Source organism: Callorhinus ursinus, unplaced genomic scaffold (genome assembly GCF_003265705.2).
Source record: "Callorhinus ursinus isolate GAN/ISIS: 27379988/994484 unplaced genomic scaffold, GSC_fseal_2.0 scaffold3, whole genome shotgun sequence".
Classification (NCBI taxonomy): Eukaryota; Metazoa; Chordata; class Mammalia; order Carnivora; family Otariidae; genus Callorhinus; species Callorhinus ursinus.
Window position 1 is genome coordinate 85,007,638 of NW_027397065.1, and position 26,817 is coordinate 85,034,454.

Here is a 26,817-nt window from a genome sequence, read left to right on the forward strand (position 1 = left end):
GAGCCCAGAAAGAGGGCCTCGTAGGCAATGATGGCCCTCTGATAATTTGTTTCTTCTCTAGAAGGGCGCTCAGGGCCTCCCCTTGCCACACCCTGCTCCCCCCAGGTCCCTCCTCTGAGAAGGCTCCCTTCACTCAGGCCTCTGAGCCATGATCCTCTCTCCCTCACCTACCCGCTAACCACCTGTCGTAGGTTGAACCACGCGCCCCCCTCAAAAAAGATGTGTCCAGGGCGCCTGGGTGGCTCAGTTGGTTAAGCATCTGCCTTCGGCTCAGGTCATGCTCCTGGAGTCCCGGGATCGAGTCCCGCATCGGGCTCCCTGCTCGGCGGGGAGTCGGCTTCTCCCTCTGGCCCTCCCCCCTCTCATGCTCTCTGTCTCTCTCATTCCCTCTCTCAAATAAATAAAATCTTTAAAAAAAAAAAATATGTCCAAGTCCTAACCCTTGGTACCTGTGAATGTGACCTTATTTGGAAAGAGTGTTCGCAGATATAATCAAGTTAAGGATCTTGAGATGAGGTCGTCCGGAGATGAGACAGACACGGAGGCCATGTGAACTTGGAGGCAGCAGGAGGACTGGTGCAGACACATACCAACAACGTCTGGGGCCACCAGAGGCTGGAAGAGGCAGGAAGGACCCCCTCTAGGGTCTTCAGAGAGAGCACAAACCTGCTGTCACCCTGATTTGGGATTTCTAGGCTTTGGAACTGTGAGAGGAAAAATTTCTGTTGTGTAAGTCACCAACTTTGGGCTAATTTGTTATCAGAGCTCTAGGAAACTAATACAGCACTCCAGCACCACATTCGCCCTGTGTCCTCCGAGGATCTCCTCCACCTGACCTTCCCCCTCCTCTCCTGCTCGGGATACCAGCCTTAGATAAGGCCCTCCCAGGCCCGCAAAGGCAGCGAAAGCCCCCATTAGGTCACCGGCCTCCTGGCCTGACTCCCCTCCACCCTCCACACTCAAGTGTGTCCATTCCTGCAGCTCCCAGCTGCCCTCGGGAGGAAGAGCCCGGCGCTGACCCCTGCCCCCCGTCCCTAGCCTGGGTGGGCACCATGTCAGTGAGACCTTTGCAGTAGAAGCAGGTATCGTGTGGGGCATCTGCAAATCTCAGATCCAACCGTACCGTGCATGAAAATCCTCAAGCTGCCTGGTCCCTTGTTTAGCTTTTATTCTTCCAGCCACCAGCAACCCCAACTTTTTTTTTTTTTAAGATTTTATTTATTTATTCACGAGAGACAGAGGAGGAGAGAGAGAGAGGGAGAGAGAGAGAGAGGGAGAAGCAGAGGGAGAAGCAGGCTCCCAAGGAGCAGGGAGCCCGATACGGGACTCGATCCCAGGACCCTGGGATCATGACCTGAGCCGAAGGCAGACGCTTAACGACTGAGCCACCCAGGCGCCCAACCTCAACTTTTAATACATGGCAAAATATGGCTGATCAGGGAAATGAACAGGATAAATACTTTGCAAATAGAGCTTGGAGACATAAACATGCCTCCAAAAGAAACAAACCCGTCTGGGCAGCTAAGGCCATCAGAGAGCATCCCATATCGGTAACAGGGGAGGGGGGCCCTCACTCGCCTACGCTTCTGGTTAGTCCCCTGAAACACCAGCTCTGAGAAGGGTCCAACTGTCTTCACCCACTCGTCTGCTCCAAGATCCTAATTCCCGACAGGAACATTAGGAATGGAAGGCATCTCTAATCCCTTCTACTTGCAGCTCTATAATTGAGAGTTAGGTGTGCCTCTCAGACTTCCCAAAACCAGCACTCATAGACTGATCCAGTGCTCCCAACATGCACCTGCAAAATGCTGTTGTCATTGGACTTTATTTTTTCGAGCGGTTTCGGGTTCACAGCAGAACTGAATGGAAGGCAGAGAGGTTTCCCAACCTGCCAAGTTTTAATACCTGAAATGACATCCAGAACAAAGGCCTACGCTATATTCCAATTCCAGCAGCGCAGCAATAAAAGCTAAGACCAGTCATCTTTTTAAGAGCTTAATGGGTTGATTAGCTAAAGCGTTACAAAAATGAAAAGGAAATATGGAGTCAGTATATACCATAAAACTTAACAAAGAGGGAAAGGTGGTCTAGCACCCTAGTGTAGTCTTAACTAACAACAGCTAGCTTGTTAGAGGAACACCAATGTTACTTGCTTGCAACTGCTGGAATCCAACCACAGATAAAGTGGAGATAGATGGAGGCATAATTACAGATGAGAGAAAATGCTATTAATCTCATCAGTGGAAACATAATGAGGACAAAACGAGAGGTGGGCGCGGGGAGAGGAAGTAAGGGTGAGGTTGGGAACATCCTTCCCTAACACGGGAGTCCAGAAATACTGACTAGAACTATGGAAAAGAAATCAAGGTTGAAATGAAAGATACTATGGCGTGCAGTGTAGGTGCTCGACAATAAGCTTTTTCACTTCTAAGTGCCTGACATTAAGCTTTTGATTCTGGAGGCATCCACTTCCAAGACCTCCATCTTAAACACAGGGCCAGTTACTCAACTAGATAAGAAGCCAGGCTGCCCCACCCCTGATGTTCCCCTTTTTAGAAAGCCCTGGGTGACCTAGATAACTCTAGATGGCCGGACTGCTTGCTTCCCCTCCTGCACCCTAAGTCCCACTTTGTGTTTTAAATTCACCAATAAGGAGTGAACCAACAAAACCCTAGCCCCCACCCTCAACCCCAATAAATGCAGAACAGCAGACCCATGAGTGTTCTCCCTCCTCCTCCTTGCCCAGTAAGAACCACAAGGGCCAATCCAGCACAGCATGGGCTCTGGTTGGGGAAATGCCCAGGTGAGAGCCCCAGGCTTTTCTAGCTGGTAGCATCACCACTGATAGGCAAAACAGGAAGGCATTAGAACAATAAATATGAAACACTATGGGTGGGTGTGTCTGACTGGAGAAAGAGGGGTAAGCAGTCTTGTCAGCATCCATCTGTCATTGCAGGGAGTCATTAGTATTGTCCCAAATGAATAAACTGAGACACCCATTAGGAGCAAGCTGTCATCAGTAGGGCGGTGAACGGCAGAAGACAAGGAAGTGGGAATGATTCAGAGCGACCCCTTCTGGAAAGCAGACAAAGAAAAGGTCTGGGGCGCGTCCACTATAAGCCGCACCGGGAAGAATATCTTCTAGCACATAAATGCAAGCCTTTAACAGAAATGGGCGAAGGGGGTCAAAAGGTGTAAACTTCCAGTTATAAAATAAACGAGCCAGGGGAATGTCATGCCCGGCACAATGACAATGGTTAACGATACCCTGTTGCATATTTGAAAGCTACTAGTTGTTAAGGGTAGATTTTAAAAGTTCTGATCACAAGAAAAAAAAAAGCTGTAACTCTGTGTGCTGATGGATGTTAACTGGAGTTATTGTGGTGATCACTTTGCAACACGTATAAATATCAACTCATTACATTGTACACCTGAAACTTATGTAATATTACCTCAATTTATAATTATATTTACATATACTTAATTTTTAAATTGAGGTATAATAATTATAGTGATAAAAAACAGTAACGGGGATTATTGGAAGGAGTAGGAGAGAACTTTCTAGGGTATTGGAAACGTCCTATCTCTCAATCTGGGTAATATTTATACATGTATGTTCATTTGTCAGTATATACCCCAATTAAAAAAAAAAACAAAAACAGAAGGAAGAGAATAGAATACTAACAAGAATTTCAAAGCACATTAATGGGAAAAGGTAAAACAGGCAGATGGCACAGAATAAGACCCTTGTGTTTACAGGTCGAGGCGTGTTAAAGGAGTAATATGGAAAATAGATGAATTATTTAACCAACATTGTTGGGAAAGTTGATTATTAAGGAGGCAAAGTATACGTACATACACCATATAGCAAAATACAGAGCAAAAGGACTAAAAAATTAGGTGCAAAAAAAAAAAAATATATATATATATACACTTACATCTTAAAATAGTCAAAATAGTTAACGTCCTTGATTGCAAGACAAGGAAGGGCTTCGAAAGCATAACAACAAATAAAATAACAAATAAAAATATAAATTTACATGAAAACCTAATATTCATTTACATTTATAATATCATAAGCAAAATTAAAAAGAAATTTAAAAACAACCACCAAATTAACGACATATATAGGATTATTTAAATATCAACAGAAATGTATTAAAGATCAGCATTAAAAAATGGATAAAGAACAGAAAAATCAGAAGAAAACAAAGAGAATAAATATATGTGAAATATGTATAATCTCACTAGTAAGCAAAGTAGTGAAAATTAAAATATTAATGAGACACCATGTACTTAACAAAAAAGATTGTATTTCAGTTATTCACAGAAGAAGGATTACTCAGTTAATGGTGTTGGATAAATGCCCTAGCCATATGGGGAAAATAAGATTGGACCTTTACCTCGTGGCTTATGCCAAAATGAATCATTAAATATACAACATAAAAAACACTGGAAGAAATTTTAGAAGATGATTTCTATAAACTTGGCTTTAGAAAAGCATTTTGAAGCATAATAGCAAATCCAGAAACCGTAAAGGAAAAGATAGATAAATCTGACTATACAAAAATCGACACCTCTTCAGCAAAACAACAGGATACACAAAGTAAAAAGACAAACGATAGGAACTTTCACCTTCAGCTATGAACAGCTAAATTCAATTACATCTACTCTGCCACTGAGAACACAAGTAAAATTGAATTTTTTTAAAAAATCTCTTTGGAAGCATCCGACTTCCAAAACAACCAGGACTTGCAGGCTCTATATTCCAGAAAGAACAGAAAAGTCCTGAGACAAACTTCCATCCTCATCATTGTCCCCTCCTGGTATTTGCTGATTCATAAGGCTGAGAGACCAAAAAACCAAGCAGAGAGCACTAGCTACAGATCAGAGGCATTAGGCAAAGTCTATCACAATCTCAGGGGTTAAGGAGACAAAATCGGAGTTCATGGCCTGCCACGGAAGACAGGCCTGTTAAACATGCCACATTTTCTGTAGCAAGCCCAAAGGGCTAGCCCCTGGTGCGGGGCAAGCCAGAAATAGACCAGACCTCACAAAGACCAAAACCTAGCCTGCTTTCATCCGCCCACTCTGTCTGCCAGAAACAAATTAAATCCTCTCTGGAGGAAGATAACACCATTTAAAGCTACTTCAATTTTTCACATACAGTGTCTACCATTAAAAAAAAAAAAAAAATTACCAAACACATCAGGAGGCAGGACAGAAAGAAAAAGAGACCATAAAAAACATCTCCAGGAGATACAGATATTACAGTGATCACTTTACAGTAACTGTGATTAATATGTAACAGAAAATAATGACAAATGGGAAGTTTTAGCAGAGAATTAGAATCTATAAAAAAATCAAATTTTGGAAATAAAATATAGAATAACTGAAACTAAGAATTTAAAAATGAGTTAAGGTGCACCTGGGTGGCTCAGTCAGTTAAGCACCTGACTTCGGCTCAGGTCATGATCTCGGGGTCCTGGGATCAAGCCCCGCATCGGGAAGCCTGCTTCTCCCTCTCCCTCTGCCCCCCCCCCCAGCTAGTGCTCACTCTTGTGCTTGCTCTCTCTCTCTCAAATAAATAAATAAAATGTTTTAAAATAAATCAACAAACAGGGCGCCTGGGCGGCTCAGTCGTTAAGCATCTGCCTTCGGCTCAGGTCGTGATCCCGGGGTTCTGGGATCGAGCCCCACATTGGGCTCTCTGCTGGGCAGGAAGCCCGCTTCTCCCTCTCCCACTCCCCCTGCTTGTGTTCCTGCTCTCGCTGTGTCTCTCTCTGTCAAATAAATAAATAAGAATCTTTAAAAATAAACAAACAAACAAACAAACAAACAAATAAATAAAAAGGAGTTAAAAAGCAGATTAGGACACACAGAGAATTAGTGACTTGGAAGATGGGTAAACCAAAAATGGCCAGACAGGAAAAAAAGGTTGGAAAGATAAGAAAAAAAAAAACTACATAAGAGTCACATGGAGCATAGTGAGAAAGGTCTAGTATTTGTGAATCTGGTGTCACATGATGGAAAGTAAAAGAAAATGAGACAAAACAATATTTAACAAGACAGCAGCAGAGGACGTTCCCAAACTGACAAAAGCTATCAAGCCATAAAGTTGAGAAATTAAAATCAATACAAACTGGAAGAAGAATGTGGAACGTAAGCTAGACAAAGAATAACAACTTTAGCATATTTTAAAAATTCTTAGAACTCAAGAAGAAAGCACAGACTAATCCAAACAAATGGACAGAGAAGACGATGCTATATGAAACAAGTTTCAACCTCACTAATCATCCAAGACACACATGTTGCAGTGAGGTATATTGTTTTTTTTACCATGACTTACGAAAGATTAAAATGAGTGAAAATAACTAGCGTTGGCAAACTATGAAAGGAGAGGTACTTTGCTATCTTGCTAATGAGCATAAGCAGGTTCACTCTTTCTAGAGGGCAAGTTGTGATTATGTATCACATCAGTCACGATAGGCTAGGCTGTGTGGCAATAACAAGCAATCCCCAAATCCCAATGGCTTGGGACAAATGTCTACTTGCTCACATGATACATCCACTGCAGGTGGGCCGGTGCTCTTTTCAATGTTGTCTTCCCTCTAGGACTGGGGTTGATGGAGGAGGCTCTATCTGGAATATTGCGAGTCTCATTGCAAAGGGAAACCCATATGCCATGGGTCTTACAAGGATGACCAGAGGTTACACTATTTGGCCAGAGCAAGTGGAATGACCAAATGTAATGCTACGGAGAGAGAAGCCTACTCGTGCTCCAGGGAGAGGCAGAATTTTTCATGAGAATAGGACCCACCATGTGCATCCAAACTCAAGTCTTAACAACTTCCTTAAAAAAAAAAAAAAGTAAATGTATATATAAACTGCTATATTGCTCATAAAGGACAAGCAAGTAATAATCTCAGTGTCCATCAGGAAGTCATAAGCTAAATAAATGAAAATGTACAGAAAATAGAATATATTGCAGGAATTAAAAATAATGATGTGTATTTGCTGACATAGAAAGATGTCCTCAATAAGTTGCTAAGGAAAAAAGCAGATTATATGTACCATATTATATTAAATTACGTGAAGTCATACCTAAAACATTTAATTATCTCTAGATCAGAGATTTTCATCTTTGGCATATTGCTTTTCTATGTTATTTGAATATTTTACAATAAAAATGCATGACTTTAATCTTTCAAAGACCAACAAACCCATTTCGATATTTTGAATAATTAATGTGCAGTGTCACGAGGCTCCAGCAAAACAGGCAATTTCATAAGCCTACTGGTGGAAGGAGAAATCAGTCGTCTTCCTAGAAAGCAAGATGGCCTTTAGAAGGCTCATACTCTTAAACCCTATAATATACCTCCTAAAACTTGATCTAAAAAGCAATGCTCCAAGTGCCAATAAAAGATACACTAAGACATCCATTCATCAGAGCATTATTATAAATAGCAAAATTTCAGCAACACCAAAATGCCCAGCAGATGATTAAATAAGCAACGATGTATGCAGGAATAGGTTTTAAAAATCAAGATTCTAAAGTACTTTTAACAGAAATGAGCTCAGAGTATGCTTATAAGTGAAAAAAGTAGGATCCAAAACTGTATTTATAGGACAAACTTTAGAGATAGCTAAAGAAACCAATGGTTCATGTAAAACATCAACTTCATTATCTCCAGGTACCAGTGGTACTTGTTTATATTTTCTTCTTTGCACTTGGCTCTTTCTTGTTTTGTTTTTGTTTTGTTTTCATTTTTCACACCTAAATACTTATATTGGAAGCAGAATAAAAAAAAAATCTAACAAATACTACTGTTAATACATCAGAGTAAAGGAGTAAAGATCAGAGGGTAGTGTGATCATTCACAGGGAAAGTCAAACTCTATCCAGAAGGATCTTCACAAATCACTAAAATTAGAAACATTCTGCCACAATGAAAACTTCATGTACTCCAACTTCACTGCACCTTGAAATTCAGCAAGCCCTCGTGGAAACCCATCAAACACCACAGCCCAGCACCTCCTCATGGGAGGGCGCCCAGCACACCTCTGGCAGCGGGCCTCTGGGCAGCCAGGCTGCGGGGGCTGACAGAGGAAGCCACAAGCACCCCAGATGTGCTTTCCAGGTCTAGGGTTTCTCTCGGGGTCTCCTTCCCCAAGAGGAAAGCCTGGCGCTCCACAGACTCCCATCATCACATTTTTAAACTTCCTGTGTCAGAGGGAAATGATCACTGAGACTTGAAGTCAGACCTAAAGAGCTGAAGTTTAAGGACATCAGTGGGCAGCCCAAATACAGATTTGTAAACCAACGGCCACGTTTGGGGATCTTGGCGTCCAACCCAATAGGTATCCAGGGAATACCTGATTCAGTTACAGGACTGTTGGGAAGATGTTCATCCCGTTAAGTATGTTGTACCGGACGAGCTCACCACAAGCAGTCCTGAAGGCAAGAGTACCGCGGGACATTACTGAAGCTCACTTCTGAGTGCACCTGCGTCTTTCTCCTGCCCTTCCAACTCTGGTTGCCCAAGGCTGGCCTTCTCTCGTTAAGGGAACTCACCAGTCCCTTCTGATCTCTCCTGCCTCTTCATTCTGCTCTTGCCCTTCTGGCCTTCTGGCTGTTCCAGAACATTCCAGATGTTCCCACCTCACAGCCCTTTGTTCTTGCTGCTGCATCTGGACTGCTCTTCCCCTAGACAACAGCACAGCAAGACTTTCATTTCTTTCCTGCCTTAACTCAAAGGTTCTCTCCTCAGCAAGGAGGGCAAGTTTCAGATCGGCCTGGCACATGCCGCTCATACCCTGCTTGCTTTACCTTTCTCCTCAGCACCTGGCCCATGCTAGGGATTTTATGCCTTTTACTTAATCGTCTTACTTACTGTTCCCTCTCCCCCAAGAGTACGGGAGCTCCATTTGAGTAGGGATTTCACTCTTCTTTGTTCAGCCCTCTGGTCCCTAGAACACTGCCCACCGCAACCCATTCAATAAATATTTGCTAAATCAATTAACCCATTAAAAAGAAAAGAAGGTAACTTCAAAACTCAAGAACCAAAATCAAGAAGCATAATTCATGCAAATAGTTTTTACAGTTTTTTTTTTAAAGAACTGCAGCCCAGTGTTTGCTTGAAGTGTTATTAGTTAATAAAAATCCCCTTGAAATCAAAACCAAATGCACAATTTACTTGATAGAATGCACATCGCAAAGTCTTGCCAGGCATGAAATGGGTCATCTCTGGCTCCTCATTAGCTTCATTATCAATTACATTTCCAGGAGCATGTGGTGGCCGCCTCCAGACGTCCTCCCAGCACCGGATAAAGCTGGAGTGATCATCACGAAAGGCAAACTCTGTGAAATTTGAGTGGATGCGTCATGCCTCTTGCAGCTCATCTCCTCATATTACATTTTTAAAAGCACAACTTGTCCTATTATGAGTATTTTCCAAGAGGAAAATGAAGTATAACGTCAAGATTTGAACAACAACAAATACTCCAACTGAGAAACTAAGAAGTGTTTACAGTGCTGAGGACTGCAGCTACGAGTTTTTCTCATTTTATGGAATAAGAGCAGCTCACAGGAGCTGGTAAACACAATTTTCCAATGAAGCTGTGTAAATTTTAAAAACACCTGACTAAACATTGGGTGAGTAAGAGGCAGACGAGAGCAACCGGGTGTGCCAAATACTATAGATTCTTCTATGATCGCAGGAATGTCTCCGTGTAAAAAGGCACCCACATGATCCCTTTATTTTCTATCTCAGTGATCGTCAATTGGGGAGTGATCTTGTTCCCTGAAGGGACATTTGTCAATGTCTGGGGACATTTCTGGTTGTCACAACTGGGGAGGAGGGGAATGGGCCTACTGGCATCTAGTGGGCTTTCCTCTAAGGTCAGGAACAAGACAAGGATGCACTCTCACCATTTCTACTCAACACAGTCCTGGAAGTACTAGCCAGAGCAATCAGACAAGAAAAAGAAATAAAATGCATCCAAATCAGAAAGGAAGAAGTAAGATGATCTCTGCAGATGACATAATCCTATATATAGAAAGCCCTAAAAACTCCATAAAAAAAAACCTGTTAGAACTAAAAAATGAGTTTGGTAAAGTTGCTGGATACAAAATCAACATGCAAAGATGAGTCCCATTTCTTTACCCCAATCAAGAAAATAATCCCACTTATGACAGCATCAAAAAGAATAAAATACATAAGAATAAATTTAACCACGGAAGTAAAAGATCTGTACATTGAAAACTATAAAACATGGATGAAAGAAACTACAAATAAATAGAAAGATAACCTGTGCTCATGGATTAATATTGTTAAAATATTCTCACTACCCAAAACAATAGGCAGACTCAGTGCAATCCCTATTACAATTCCAATGGCATTTTTAACAGAAATAGTAAAAAAAAATTCTAAATTTTGTATGGAACCACAAAAGACCCCAGGTAGCTAAAGTACTCTTGAGAAAGAAGACAATGCTGAAGGCATCACACTCCCTCATTTCAAATGATATTATAAAGCTAAAGTAATGCAAGCAGTATAGTATTGGCCCAAAAAACAGATGCCCAGATCAACAGAACAGAGCCCAGAAAAAACTCAAGCATGGAAAGTCGACTGATTTTCGACAAGGGCACCAAGAACACACACAATGGGGAAAAGATAGTCTCTCCAGTAAATGATATTGGGGAAACTGGATATTCACACACAAAAGAATGACATCGGATCCTTACCTTACACCATCCACAAAAATCAACTCCAAGTGGATTAAAAACTGGAGCATATGACCTGAAACTGTAGTTTTAAGTATTTCAAAATCAAGGTATAGGGGCACCTGGGTGGCTCAGTCGTTAAGCGTCTGCCTTTAGCTCAGGTCACGATCCCAGGGTCCTGGGATCGAGCCCCGCGTCGGGCTCCCTGCTCGGCGGGAAGCCTGCTTCTCCCTCTCCCACTCCCCCTGCTTGTGTTCCCTCTCTCACTGTGTCTCTCTCTGTCAAATAAATAAATAAAATCTTTAAAAAAAAAAATCAAGGTATAGAACTGACAGGCAGACATGGCTCCCCAATCTTATTCAAAGACCAGGTACAAAGCACCTACTATGTGTGCCAACCTCTGCCAGGCTGAAGAGGACATAAACTGAAGGATGCTGACACTCTCCCTCATGGAGCTTACCAAGCCTAGAGAGAAAATACCCAGCATTATCGAACAAAGCCGAGAGAAAATAGTTTGTAAACAAGTTGCAAAACACGCTGAGAACCCAGAGAGAAGCCACCCCATGAGGAGGCGCGGGAGAGAGTTCCAGCAAAGGTGCCATCTGAGCCTGCCCTGCAGTAGAGAGAGGGGAAGGGTGGGGTCCAGGGACAATAAAGACCTGCCAGGGTGTGGAGGTGGCACAGCACGTGGCTGCGGGGACAGCAAGTCACGCGGTTCCATGCCCTTACTGACACAAAGGGAAGCAGTCGAAAATCAGGCATTTGGAGCATCCTTGTGGGGGGACTTGAAGGAGGAGCTTCCGAAGATGCTGCTGCGGTACTAAAAGCCACATGTACGAACAAAAATTGAGAAGTGGCAGGAGAACAGAGTGGAAAGTGGCAAGATGCAGCAGGGGTGGAGGGCAGGGGGGAGGTGGGGGAACCAGAGAGGAAGTATAGCATCTATTTCAGGGGCATGTCGCAAAGCCCCAAATTACATCAGTGTGACCCCAAAGAAAAGTGGGAGATCATCATGGGACTGTCCCGTATTTAGAAAGTAACTAGATGCAGGAGATGGGGGAGGCTGAGCCTACTCCAGGGTTGCAACTATGGGCAACTAGCCAGAGGGGGACAGCCAGAGCCGGCTATGGACTTTGCAGCCCCCATGCAAAATGAAAATGCCGGGCCCTGGTTCAAAATCATTAAGAATTTCCAGACAGCCACAGCAAAGACACCAAACGGGGCCTTTTTAAGCACAAGGCCCTGAATACTGACTGCACAGGTTGCACACCCTGAAACCAGCCCTGGAGGCAGGCGGCAATGATGCCAAATGTTCGAGGGTGGTGATGAGCTGTGTTCCAAACATGTCAAGTAGGAGATGTTGGGCGAAGGTTGGCACAAGAAATCCTGCAGCTGATGTGAACGCAAGTGTGACTCTTGGGAGAGCTGTCCAGGGCTGAGAGCTGGCATCAGCAGAACAAGCCTTGAGGGGGCTCTACCAAGCGGCAATATTCCGAAGGCGACGTGTGAGCCAGGGCTCTCCGGAGAGACAGAACCAGCAGGGGATATAGACATACAGAGATGTATTTTAAGGAACCGGTCAGACAACATGAGAGCTGGTAGGCTGGAAACTCAGACAGGAGCGGATGCTAGTCGTGAGGCAGAATTCCTCCTGCTCCGGGGAACTTCAGTTGTTCTTGAGACCTTCAGCTGATCGGACTCGGCCCACCCACATCAGCAGTGGTCATCTCCTTAACTTAAGTTACTGCAGCTGGTAACCACATCCACAAAATACCTTCACGGCTCACAGAGACAAGTGTGCGATTAAGTAACTTGGTGCTATATCGTCACCTAGTTGATGCATAAAAATAACCGCCACGGGGAGTGAGAGACAAACCGGTGGAAAGAGGCTCAGGAAATGGGCCAAGAAATGGAAACCAGAAAGTCAGGTGAGAACAGGAAACAAGAAGCAGTCAAGAAGCCCATGGAGTCCAAGGAGGCGGCCTCAGTGTGCGTGACCCCAGCTGCAGACCACTTCACAGTGGCTCAGGGATTTGGGGGGTCCTGAGGGCAGGCCACTGTCAGGATCATGCAACAGACAGCTTATTCCAGCGGCACCTGGCTGACCAGCGAGGAAGGGGCTCTGAAACCCCGCCGAACTGTGCGCCAACCTGCACCCGGCACAGGCCTGCCCTCCTCCACCTTCGTCCCGGAAGGGATGTCATCTTCCAACACTGACAGAAGCGCCAAAAATGCTGGGGAGGGCGGGGCAGCCCTGCGCAGGCCAGGGGGCAGTTTCTGTGGGTGGGCTGGGGGAAAAGAAATAAGAAATAAGAACTCCAGGGGATGAGGCCGGGCCCCCCGGAATGGATGCTTTCACAGCATCCGACAACAGGCGGCAGAAGGCCGGGCCCTGGGCACCGGCGACAGAAGCGCCCGCCCCACGTGACTTTGGCCTTGGGAAGCAGAGGACTTCAGGAGCCTGTCAGAGCCAAGCCACTGGCAAGTGAGTCTGGGACTTGTTTGCTTTGGGGTTTTATCCCCTTGTTTATGAGAAGGGTTCCAAATATGATGTAACAAGAAGAGAACTAGCAGAGAGGGCAAGATGGGAGAGGCCATGCCGGCAGCAAGGGCTAGGAGCCGGTGGGGGCTGGGGGGAGGGTCCAAACCCACTGGGGGGGGGGGGAACTTCGGGCGGGGGGGAGGGGCTCCGTCCCCAGAGAGGAGGGGTGGAGGCTGTGCGGCAGTGTGTCCTTGGCCTTTACTGAGCCATTTCCCCTGCCCCCTGTCCTGAGACCCGTCAAGGGCAAAACCAGCCTGGCCAGCCTCACCGCTATCCCTGAGGCAGGAGCAAGAAAAGGGGGCGGGGGGGGGGGGGGGGGGGGAGGGACAAGCTTGAAGAAAGCTAACTCGCTCTTCTCTTCAAAATAGAGAGCCAGATGAGCCGGGGCGGGAGAGAAACCCGCCCAGGTTGAACTAAAACACGGACCAGAAGAGGTACATGCCACCCATCAGGGGTTCTCAAAAGTGAGCGTCATAATCCCTTGCCGGGTCGTAGAACACAGAGTGCCGACCCCAGCCCAGAATTTCGGATTCAAGAAGTCTGCAGTGAGTCCCCAGATGCTGCTGACGCTGCTGGACTGCAACCACACCTTGAGGACCTCAGAGACAGGTCAGCAAGACCAAGGAGGGACGACCAAGAGGGCGGTTCGGCTAGCTGCTCGGTGTGAAGTGGGTCATGTGTGGGGCTTGGCACACTTGTATAAAACCTTGCACTCCTATCATACATTGTAACGCATGGGAAATTTACGGTAAGACCCTTGAAGGTAGAGCCTGCACCTGTCCCCGGGTCTTGCACGCGGCACTTCCTTTGGTGAAATGAATGTTGTATTCTTTTATTGGGTAAAAGGTCAAGATAAGCGGTCATAAAGTGACAAGGATCTAGTTCCTCTTTCATAAAAGTCCTGTTATAAATAATGTAAATGGCCAAAGGGGATTAGTGGTTGCCTAGGGCTGGAGGGGCCGGTTGGATAGAGGGGTCACAGCTGGAGAGTACAAGTTTCTCCTGGAGGTGATGCCTGCATACATCTGTGAATGTCCCAAAAACCCACTGATTTGTCCACTCTAAGAGGGAGAACTGGATGGTATGCGGATTATGTATCAATGCAGCTGTTGTTAAAACACTCTTGTCTTCGGGCGCCTGGGTGGCTCAGTTGGTTGAGCGACTGCCTTCGGCTCAGGTCATGATCCTGGAGTCCCGGGATCGAGTCCCGCATCGGGCTCCCTGCTCAGCGGGAGTCTGCTTCTTCCTCTGACCCTCTTCCCTCTCGTACTCTCTCTCATTCTCTCTCTCTCAAATAAATAAATAAAATCTTTAAAAAAAAAAACAAAAAACACTCTTGTCTTCGCTTTCCCCTTCAGATTGCTTCCTTTTAGTTTGCATTTGGGGGATTTCCCATCATTTAGAACTTTAAAGGCTTAAATTAGCTTTCTTTTAAAATTTTTTTTTCTATTCCTGGACATTCTATTACGACTTCATTATTTAATTTTACTCATGTAAACATTTTATTTTTAAATCACAGAATAACAGAATCCTATCCTTTCACAGATGGAGATCATCCATATGTGAACCCATCCAATTCTCCAGGCAGACACCCTAGGCTTTTTTGGAGTGGAAGTCAGGCACGTGCAGTGCTATTCACATATCACACAAATAAACAACCCAGCTCTTCTGCAAGTGGAAAAAAATATTTTAAATGCATTTTTTAAAATTTCTTCAGCATTTCATGTATTAGGAAGTGGAGCCTTTGGGTGTGATTAGATCAGGAGGCTGGAGCCCCATGACAAGATGAGTGCCCCGATAAAAGACACCCCAGAGAGCGCCTGCCCCTTCTCCCATGTGAGATCAGTAGGAAGACTGCCCGCTCGGAGCCAGGATAGCCAGGAAGCAGGACCTCACCGGGCACCCATCCCACCAGCACCTGATCTTGTACTTTCAGCCTCCAGCACTGTGAGCAATAAATGCTATGGTGTGTAAGTCACCCAGTCCACGGTGTTTGGTCACAGCAGCTCGAATGGAGTCAAATATGTTTTAACAGCAAACATTCAGGAAAAGCCACTTCTTTGAAAAATGAGCTTTTTTTCATTTTTACGGAGACTTTCTTCTAAAGTACACATGTTACTAATAAGTAAACAGCCTCTATGTATTGCTAAAACTCTTGTGTCCAAATCAAGCCATTTGCAAACTGGTAGATGGAAACTGCCAGATGCAAACAAATGGTTGATATGAATTTTTAGTTATGTTCAAAGGTCCCCTCCACCGAAGTAACATTAGGAAACCCTTCAAATAAGTTAGTAGCATCTTAAGGATTTGGGGACCCAATAAAATTATTAGTAGAATCACTGTAAGATGCTGTTTTTAACAAATGAGATAGGGTGTTGCTTTTTTTTTTTTTAATAACTCAGTACACTGTACCTCATTCTAAAACCAGTGGATTTAGATCTATTTACACCAGAGAAAATTCCAAATTTGCCAGAGAGTTCGTGGTAACTGAATTTTTTAGAAAAATGTATCTATTCTACTTTTCACACATGGCAGTGAAGATTCAATCCTTCTCTCAGGACCTTCCCGGGGGCCCTTCCTGATCAAGGGCTCCCCGGTCTCCCAAAAGTACCCTCAAGGAGATATACCTGTCATGTGTCCCACCTGGGTGACAGCTCTCTGGCATGTTTAAAAAACAACAACAACAACAACCCAGTCTAGGGGCACCTGGCTGGCTCAGTCAGTGGAGCATGCAACTCGACCTGGGGTTATGAGTTCAAGCCCCACCTTGGGCATAGGGCTTATGTAAAACAAAACAAAATTTAGTCTAGGCGACTAAATTTGGGCAAAAGCTTCTCTCCTGGTGACAATCCCCTCCGCCACAAAAATATAAATTAATACCACCGCTTTCCTCCAAAGTAAGAATTCCAGATACTGCCAAAGGAGGAAATCTGTGGTCCAGCAGGCCCTTTCGGCTTCTCTTTGGTGACACTTGGTATGCGGCCCCAACACATGAGTGCCTTCTTCACAGGCAGGGTGACCGACCATCTCAATCTGCCAGGGGCACAGGGGTCTTCCAGGATGCAGGACTTTTCAGTGCCACCGTGGGAAAATCCTGGGCAGAACAGGGCGAGCTGATAACCCTCTAGGGCCATTAGATGCCTGCAAAAATCAGCCTCCCCACCCCTCACAGTGCATGGAGGTTGCGCCTGGAGACCTCAGAGGTGGCCTGTGCCAGCCCACCCTTCAACAAAGGAGGATGTGCAGGTCACAAGATGCACCACAGTCGCTCCTCCCCCTACTCCTCGGTGCCTCCGATGTCCCTTTCCATGGTGCAGGAAACAGGTCCCCCAAAGATCTGGACCTCCTGAAGCATGACAGGCAGCAGGGAGATGTGTCTCCCAGCAACGACAGGCCTCCACGGCTCAGGAACCTGGCTTCCAAGTCTCCTCAGCGGCGTCCAGTGTAGCCTGGAGCTGCTGTAAATGGAATTCATTTCCTAGAAACCCGCCCATTATCTAACACCAAAGAGAGAAGCCCCCGTGTCCCCGGCCATGGGGACAACCCTGACCTAGGAGCTGAGTCTCAGCGGCTGTTTGTAGCACATGACTGCTGCCCCTTGTGTTTCCACTTACTACGATTTTTTATTTTTTATTAAGTAGGCTCCACGCCCAGCATACAGAAGCCATACAGACTGACCCTCCTGACAGCATTGGGCAGGGCCAGGCCCTCTGGAATGCCCGGCTCGACAAGGTCAGGGAAAAGCAGAAAGGGAAGGAAACTCCAGGGACCCACGACTGTGGCTTGTTTACAGAACATCCTGGCAGCGTCAGTCTGTGGGACATCCCGGGATGGACCAGGGCTTTGACTCCAGCGCTCTCCGCACCAACTTGTACTCAAGGAAAACGCTGAAGAAAGAAAAAGGCTTGTAATGACCCCCGGCAGATGCGCCATCTTTCCCCTCCTGACCTGCTCTCCTTCCTCATCGCTCCTGAGTCTAGATCCTTCCTGTTCCCCTCCCAGCCTCGGAGGGCTCCAACTCCAGTCCCCACCCACCCAGATTCAGGGGCGCTCCCACGATGCACCAAGATGTGGCCCCAGCACCTTTCTCTGCCTCCCACTTACCCCACCACCTTGCTTCGTTTACACCCGTGGCACCAACTGCCACTTTCGTTGAGTATAAACACTCAACAGGAGCCCTGCCCTCAACAAATTCTTGTGGTTACCAGAGTCCTCACCAAGTAGACACGTCATTCTCTTGCTTCTACCTTTCCCCTTGCTTAAAACTGAAACAGCAGGACTGGAAACCACCTTGAGATTAACCCGTCATAGAAACAACAGTTCCATTTACCGAGTGCCTATGATGTTGCACACTGTATACAGAAGTTACTATTATACCCTGCCCAGAGCCTCTACGAGGTACTGTTACCCTCATAGCAAGCGTTCTCACCTTATAGACGGGGATCCAGAGGACACTCAGGACCCAAAGATCGTGTGGCTTGTCCAGGATCATGTAACCAACCTGAGCCTGCCATCTTTGGCCACCAAACTTGTTTTCTGCTCTAAGAAAAGTCCTAGTGCTCTTCCAACAAGTGTACACGCCAATCACCTCAAGAGCTGCACAAAGTGCAGACTGTGGTCCAGTAGGTCTAGGGAGGGGTCTGGGATCCGGTATTTGGGAAAAGCTCTCAGGTGATGACAGTGCATGGTAGCAATGGTTCAAACATCTAATATTCCCAGTGGGTGCCATTCCCACATACTAACCAAGCCTGATCCTGCTTTAGTTTCTCAAAGTCGATCTATTCATGGTGGTAAGGCTACAGGTAAAAGGTAATGCATGCCTTCATTTAATTTTCCAATTTTTTTATGGTGGCAAAATTGACACAAAGTTTTTCCATCTTAACCATTTTTAAGAGTTGCCTTCCTTCATTTCCCATACTTGTGATTTTGAAACAGCCACAGACCTACAGAAAGCTACCCACTTCAGCTTTCCACCCCAATGTCAACATCTTCAATAATTATAGGGCAAGAGCTCTACCATGAAATGAGCATTGCTGCGATCCAGAGCTTGTTCGGGTGTAGGGTGGGGCGAGGGGTCCTGTGTCATGTCCACCCACGTGTAGACCACCGCAGTCCAGACGCAAGGCTGGCCATCACCACAGGCCCCCTCCTGCTACCCCGTCAGAGGGGCACCCACTCCTCCTCTCCCCAAAACCCTAACCCTGGCAACCTATAAGCTGCTCTCCATCGCTGTAACTGTATTATTCCAAGAATGTTACACCAATGAATCATACATCATTTCCTTTGAGATGGACTTTTTTCACTCAGCCTAATCCCCCCATCTTCCTTTATATATAAACCAACTTCATGCACCTTCCTTTGTCTCAGAAAATGGGCTATGGTAAATTTATCTAACAGCCTGTGCTAGGCAGCTCCCCTAAGCATGGCTCCTGCCTCTTCACTGGCCTCACCTCCCCACCTGCTGCCCACGCCTCTCAGCTGGAATGGCCCTCGCTCCGCAGGTGTTATATCTAATCCAAGAGTCAGTTAAATCCCAGAAACAGAAGCCAGAGAGAAATGCTTGACTCCATATCCCATCACTTGCCTACTTTGGATTGAACTTATTCAGAGCTGACATAAATACGCCTTGGGAAGCATACATCTGTTTTTGTTACTTTGAAATTGCTCTCAATCCCACGGCTCCAATCCAATTTGGCTGCCAAGCCAACTGTCGCTGGGGATTTCACATCTACCTTCATTTCCTATCTCTGACTTGGTAGAAATAAGTAAAATTCACCTTCAACTGTCTTTCAAATTTAAGAACACTGCTTGAAAATGGTCTCTTTTATGTACACACACACACAAATGACATCAAGGATTCTTAACATCCTACTGCATCTTAAAATCTGACCTCTTAAGAACACATACACACGTGCTCGCACATGTGCACCTATACCATCATTCCAGCAGGCTGTCTAAAAAAATTACTTCCCAATCATCCTGAATGAAACATATTTTCTTTGTTCACATATTTTAAGAACTTCACTACAACCTTCTTATTTCTTTTAATTAAAAGGAATTACATATTATCTCATGTATGGAACTGTTTGACTTAATTTGGAAAAATCACAGACTATCACATGGTTATAATCTAGAATTACTGGCCCAATAAAAGGCTTACGTAAGGCCAGTCTCAAGAAATTTCAAAGTGTCATAAATAACATATTCTCTGAATCAGGTTTTAAAAATTCATTTAATAAAGCTCAAAAAATATGTATTTTTTAAATGTTACACATAATTCTAAATAAATTCTAGATCAAAAAAAGAAAAGAAATCCTAAGGTAAATTAGAACAGAACAATGAGAAAATACTGTATACCAAACTTGGGGGAAAAGCAAAACTGATGATACTTCAAGAGAAAACTATAGGTAGAATAAACCTGAAGGTAGGAAATAATTTTTTTAAAAAAGCAGAAACTGATGAAAGAGTGAAGAAACGGATCCAGAGCAAAAGCCGACTCTCCGAAAGGACGGATTGGATAGATTATTTTTTATAATATTTGTCACAAATGAGAAACAGCACAAACTCAAAAATAAAGAAAAAGAGGATATAAGACAGTAATAACAAACATTAAAAAGAGAACTCTATAGAAACCTCAGACGATTGGCCTTTAAAACTTAGAAAAAAAATAGGACACTTCCCTGGAAAAATAGACGTTACTATAATGGACAGAGGAAGAAGACAAAATCTGCATTATCCTATAAGCTTTAAAGAGTTACTGACCTAAAGATCTGATAGGATGGCCTGGATTTTAGTGATTTACAATTAATTAAATAGTACTTAGAGCATTTGCTATGTCATAGCCACATGTCATTCAAAATCGCTTTGAATAGTTTGCCTATTATACTGATATAAATGTCAGATGAATAAATGATACACCATTATTATTTTAGATTTCTGTAACACCTCTCCCTCGGTCTTTCTTTACAAGTATAGGATTTCTTTACAAGAAATCAGATGCTCAAAATCAGCCAACCACCGCCCCCCCCCCATTTCTCATGCACAGCCGGGAGGAGGCAAGGGTAGAAAGCTCAAAAGCCCCTTGGAGAAGCCCACCGGGGTTCCAAGGAGCAGCAGAAGCAGCTCCAGGGTCCCTCCAGAACCCAGCCCTCCTGACGCACTAGATGTCCTCTCCTCTGAGCCTCAGTCTGTCCTATTGCAAAAAGGTGGAGACAAAGAGCCCGGCTCTAAAATCCCATGATGATGGGGGCGCCTGGGTGGCTCAGTCGGTTGGGCATCTGACTCTTGGTTGCAGCTCAGGTCATGATCTCAGCTTCAGGTTGGGCTCCGCGCTGGCGGAGGCCGGGGGTGGGGAGTCTGCTTGAGGATTCTCTCTCTCTCCCTCTCCTTCTGCCCCTCCCCTCCGTGCTCTGTCTCTCTCTCTCTCTCTCTTTCTCTCTCTAAAATAAATAAATAAATCTTTAAAATCCCATGACAATGATCTTCCTAAATTTCTGAAATCTTCATCCACACAAACACACATCAAAAACTACCCTTTCCTGTGAAAATTAGAACAGAACTTTGGAAGCAGATGGCTTCCTGATGCTGGACCGTTAGGATGTGTAGGCTTTCAGTACCCTCTACTTGGGTACCCACCTGAAATGTTCCTTCATAAAACTAAACTTAAAATAAACAAGTAAGTGCTCAGAGTTGGCAAATAACATCCTTTTACAAACAAAAGCAAACTCCCCCTGCAGAGGGTAGATCTGGGGCCTTGAGACTTCCATCAGCAGAAGTGACCTCGAACCTCGTAAGCTCCGCTTGCTCTCTTGAAACCCTTATCCTGCCCTGGAGAACAAGCCCAGGCCAGCCTGCTGGAGGATGAGAAACCCCCAGACAAGACCTTCCTGGTCCTGCCATCTGCAGCCGACTCCAGCTGAATGCAAGTCCAGCCAAGATCAGCAGAGCTGCGCCAACCTTAGCAAAACGTTTACTGTTGTACACACCCTGGGGTTTTCAGTTACATGGTATTTGGCATAGTTGTGGCCACAGAGACCTGCCACACTTGTATCAAAAACACATGGGATACTTTTAACGATATTATAATGGTGGACACACGTCATTAACACTTGCCCAAACCCACCGGATGTACAAAACCAAGACGGAACCGTAGTGTAAACCATGGCCTTGGGGTGATAATGTGTCAGTGTGGGCTCATCAGTTGTAACAAATGCACAACTCTGCTTGCACATGTTGGTCATGGGGGAGCTTGTGCACGTGTTGGGGCAGGAGGTAGATGGGAAATCTCTGTACCTTCCCCTCAATTTTCCTGTGAATCTAAAACTGTCCTTAAAAAATTAAATCCTTAAAAAAAATTAAAAAAAAAAAAACCCAAGATACAAAAAAAAAAAGGCATGGGCCTCTCTACTGCTGCTGGGCCCGGAGGGACACCCCTAAGCCCACCCAACCCCGCCCCCCACCCTCGCCATGGTCCGTGGGGAGGAAGAAGCAGACAAACATCTGTCAGCCTGCCTGCCGCATGCCCACTTCAGCTGACCACTTCTCTGCTCCTGCCCCTTGGGCTCTGGTCTAATCTGCTCATCTTCCCTTCCGTGTCCCTCCCCCACACATCAGAAATAACACACTAACATACATCCCCAAGTAGCAAAGTCAAGCTCCCTGCCCACAAGCTCCCCAGGCTTGATGGCCCTCAAACCTATGGAGGCCAGAATTCACTTTCTATGGAGACTAGCCCCATTCTAAGCACATGCAGTGCAGGAGGCCTGAGGCCTGGTGAAGGCAGAGGGCTGGGTGCGGATTCCCAACAACTTGATTTCTCATTTTCGGGAAAGGGGATTCCAAAGTCTATCAATCCTTCTGTGGCATTCGGAAAAACAAAACCAAAACTCAAACACAATTTTTTTTTCTCGTGTGTGTGTCAAGATAAAGGTCCCGGTCACTGCTGCAAATCTATAAAACATAAAGCCCCCCCCACCAGTAAAGGGAGACACCACCCCCATGCTGGGTGGGTGGTGTGGGCTTGGCTGAGCCTAGACAGCAACGGGGGGGCGGGGCCTTTGGAGAGCCCCTAGAATTTAAACAGGCCTGAGAAGAATGACATCAAGAAAGGAGGGCAATATTTTAAATTTAGCATAATTGGGCCTAATTGGGTTCAAGAGCTGTCTGACATTCGAACTGCCTTTCTACAACAATGAAAGCAGCACAAACACGTCCTTTTGGTTTCAGGGCTATCTCCAGAGCTGTCACCTCCACAAAGGTGAATCTCGGGAGATAATAAGAGGAAGAGAAGAATTAAGAAAAGGAATTATGGCAGCTTTCACCATCCCCAAGTCACAGGGAACAAAACAACCATAAATCTAAATGACAGCAAGAGCACACTTTGAATGTTCCTGGAGAATTATTTGACAAATAAATATTTTAGAAGAAAATTGTATGCTGAGCCACATCCATGATAGTACCCATCTCAGGAGCCAGGAAAGAACACATTTTCTTAAACAAGACACATCTGATCCTTAGTTACTCAAACCATAGGAAAGATCTGTCAGCTTGGGCAGAACTCCCTTCTTAACTGACCGGAGATCATTAGCTCAGCAAATGTACCCAGAAATCCTTTCAAAGCCTTTAGAGACATTTTTCTTCTAGGAAGCTGGCTGTGGGCAGGACCTGTGGGCTGCACATTCTGTTGATGGAGCAAGTACCCCTCTACTCCACCAAACTTCTCTCTAGGGCTTTCTGTAAGGTTTTTACTATCACTAATTGTGATAAGCTTGTAGATCAGGCCCAAAGGGCTCGTGCCTCAGGGCCTTTGCACTTGCCGCTCCTGCGCTTTCCCCCACATTATCTTCTCTACATCTTCGTCAAATGTCAGCTGCTCTCTCAAGTGGCCACTCTCAATCCCTGAACCCCTGGATTGTGTTTACCCCACTCCAGGTGCTGCAGGCTAGCCTGGGGTAAGACAAAAGCCCTTCCTGAGAAGGTGCTCCCTGAGAAGGTGCCCCTGAGACCTGAAGGCAGTGAGTGAGCACACCTCTGCCCCAAGGCTGGACACTGTCACGCTGAAACCAGTTCGCTTCCCAATTTCCTGTTTCTTAGCCAGCTCCTGTGGGCTGGCCTCTTGCCACCAGACCGGGGTTGGCCTCGCCTCTCCAGCTTTGGCTCCCATATACCCCCCCCCCACCCCGTACCACAGCACAACCAACCATACTGCCCCCGCCACCACCCCCTTGGCTCGGTCAGCTGACCAGAACATCCTCCCTCCACAGCCCCCCAAGTCTGTCCTCACTAGGCTCCCAGGATTGTCGGAGCTCCTTGCATTGAAGTCACTTGCTCTGTATCTCTTTGGACTGCCTTCTGGGGCCCTGCCTCAGGCTCTAAGCACCAGGTAGTCTTCCTCTCTAAGCACCAGGTACTATTACTGTGAGTTCTCTCCTCAAATAAAGGGTCGACTCTCAAACGCAAGGACTGTTGATTTCTCTTCCGGTCTCCTATAGTACCTGACCGTTGCCTAGCAAGAAACACATCTGCAATGACTCGCTGTTCCATTTGCCATTGGTCGTGCATTGGCCCTTTACAGCACTTTATTCGCCGTTTTTATGGGAAGACGGAGGCTGTTTGATCAACAGAATCTAGGAGCCACTGGGGAGAAGCTCGGGCCTTCCCCCTCCCCCAAAGCACAGAACACAGGACTTGCTCCTTCTGATCAGAAGATACAAGAGCCCAGGGGTCTTGCCATTTGCCAGCCATGTACCATTTCTCCATCATGATTTGGTGGGGAGCAGAGAGGAGACTCAACGCAGAGAAACAAAGAGACGCTGCAATCAAGGGGAACAGCAGAGAGAAAAAGAGCTTCGCCTGGCCGAAGGAAAAAGTGCGGGAGGATGTATTCTTCCGAGGGGGGGGGGGGGGGGGGGGGGCTGGTGAGGAACAGGAGGGGATGGTTAATGAGGACTATTGTCAGTGTCATGTGCATTAGGGGGTTTCATGCTAGCGACCCTGGGAGGTACAACTAGGAAACCGAGGCAGAGAGGCTGGAACTTGTCCTTCTGTCCAGTTCCATTGCCCTCCCCGGACCCTATGCTGAGGGAGTGGCTTTCAAAAGTAGCCCAGAAACCCCCAAGCCACGGTCTGTTTATATTGTTCTCAGATGGCTAGAATGCAGCAGTCCCCAAACTTTGATTTGTTGCCCCCAAAGGAAACATCATAAAGCTGGGCCCAGTGGAGCCTCAAACCAGCTTGGCCTCTGCCCACCCCAGCCACCTGGACACCCCAGGCTGCTCAGGACATGGGACCGACCGCCACCCCACCCCACCCCCCCGCCATGTTCTTCCTGATCTTTGCGAGGCTTCCTTAAAAGCAGGCTCCGCTACCTGCTTCAGGCGAGAGAGGTCTCCTATAAACACCTCTGTGTGAAAACGCATCTTAGTAAAAGCCAAAGTAGAGCTGCAGAAACAGCCCCAACAGCCCACCCATGGTGAGGGCTGAGGGAAGGAGGAGTGCAGGCACCCGCCTGGGTCCTAACACTTCCAGGGCTCTGGGGCATCTGGGCCAGCGCTGGTGACACACGACACCAAGCACAGTCCCTTCCCTGCTTTCAAATGCTGTGTCAAGCGAACCGCCCAAGTGTGGAAGCAGAAAGTGACACTGGCAGGCTCCTCCATGACTAAGCCCAGCCCAAACCACAGGCAGACACACAGCACCCGGCTCCGGAGATAAACGAAAGGCACAGGGTCCCCGAGATCCCGGGTAAAACCGCCTGTGTTCTGTCAGTCACGGGCTCCGGAGCAAAAAGCACTTGCACTCCCGATCTGTGCGAGGCTGAGGCTGCGGGCCCCACGGGCCCCGGGGGCTGTGACACGCAGGTGAGCAGCTGCCGACCCAGACGGGCTCCCGGGCGCTCGGCCGCTGGGCTCCCTCTGCAGTGTGTCCCTCCGAGTGCTGGGGGGGTTGTTCCGTGAGCCCGGCGTTCTCAAGTCTTCGAAAGCCAACTTTGCCTTTCCTCTTCAACACGTTCCCTGCTATCTCTGAGTCCTGACATGACTAATGGATACCTCGTGCCTCCCTCCACCTCCCCCCGTCCTCGCCTACCCTACCGGGTGGGTGTCTCCGCCTCCACCGCCTTCGCAGGCCCTGCTCCGGGGACCCCGGGCGGCCCTGGCTCGGGGCAGTGGCCACGCGGACCGCGAAGTCGGAGACCACGCTGGCGGGGCGCCGCGGAGCTGGGGGCTGCGGGAGGCGGGCAGGCGATCCCGGAGGAAACTCCGACTCCCGGGGGCCTGCAGGAGCCCGTCCGAGTTCGGGCGTGGAGGAGAAAGGGCAAGGGCAGCGGGAGGGGCCGGGGGGGTCGGGGGGGGGCAACCGGGGCTCGGGACGGGACGCTGTCCCTGCAGGCCAGGAAGGGCAACGGTCAGAGGGGGCCCAGACGGAGGAGACCCGGCGAGGGGTTTCCAACCCGGGTCCGAGCGCGGGCCCCCGGGGGTGGGGGCGGGCGAATTCAAGAACCGGAGGACTCCGGGGGCGGGAAGCGAGAGGAAGGCGGTGAGGACTCGAGACTAGCGGCGTCTCCCGCGGCGCTGTGCCCTGAGGCGACGCTCCACAGCCGCCCACCCACCCCCGCCGCCGCCGCCGCCGCCCGGACCGCGAGCCCCCGGCCGGGGAGGCGCAGGGCCGCCCAGAGCTCCACACGAGCCGCAGGACAGCGACCAAGACGCGCGCTGGGCAGCGGCACAGGCACCGCGGGACGGGCCAGAGCCGGGATCAGGGCGACGCGGCATGCGAGGGAGGGCGGAGGAGATCCCACCCCGGCGGGGACGCCAACCTACCCGGCCGTTGCGGTCGGTCTCCCGCACCTCCTCAGCGCGCGGCCCCCGCCGCACCAGCTCCCTCAGCAGCCCCACGTCGTTGGCGCAGGCGGCGCGCAGGAGGGTCGCCTCCTCCGGGACGCCCTCTGGGACGCTCCCCGCACTCGCGGTGCCGTATTCCTCCTCGCCTCCGACAGGGTAGAAGGAGTCGTCCGAGGCGATGCTGCGGGTGTCGGGCAGACACGAGAAGTCCTCGTACTCCTCGTAGTCGGCAGGGTCCTCCTCGACCAGAGCGCCCCGGGGTGGGGACGGCGTCTGCGGGGGCACGCGGCGCGCCCCGCCGCCCTCCGGCCCGGGCCCGGCCAGCAACACCATGCTGGCGGCCGGGGCGCGGGCCGAGACACTGGGGCGCGGGGCGTGCGCCGAGGTCACCGCCCCTCGTCCCCCGCGGCCCCAGAAGAGCGGTGCCTGGGCGCTCCAGCCCGGCGGAAACGAGCACCGGGCAGCTGCGCTCCGAGACTAAAGTCACGGGAGGCTGGAGAAAGCCCCTCGGGGGTGGGAGGAGCCGCGGGGGCTTTCCGGGCGCGGCGGGCGGGCGCGGGCGGGGAGGAGGGCGGGGCGGCCGCCCGGGAGGAGGCGCGCGCCCGGGGTTCCCCCGCCCGGCGCCCGGTGCCCCACAAAAGTTCAGAGCGGAACGTGGGCTGCTGGGCGCCGCGGGGCCAGCGCACCCGGCCGCCTTGCCTCCGGAGCCGA

The 26,817-nt window shown here is 47.9% G+C and overlaps 1 protein-coding gene across 1 annotated transcript in view; it reads right to left on the bottom strand.

Moving 5' to 3' along the window:
* Positions 1-26,590, bottom strand: part of ANKRD33B (ankyrin repeat domain 33B) — an 85,472-nt gene extending 58,882 nt beyond the window's left edge. The window contains exon 1 of the mRNA XM_025867466.2: positions 26,086-26,590. Within this exon, the coding sequence (XP_025723251.1) occupies positions 26,086-26,439 (354 nt within the window). The 5' untranslated portion in view covers positions 26,440-26,590. The remainder of the gene's footprint in view (positions 1-26,085) is intronic.
* Between the last annotated feature and the right edge of the window lie 227 nt (positions 26,591-26,817).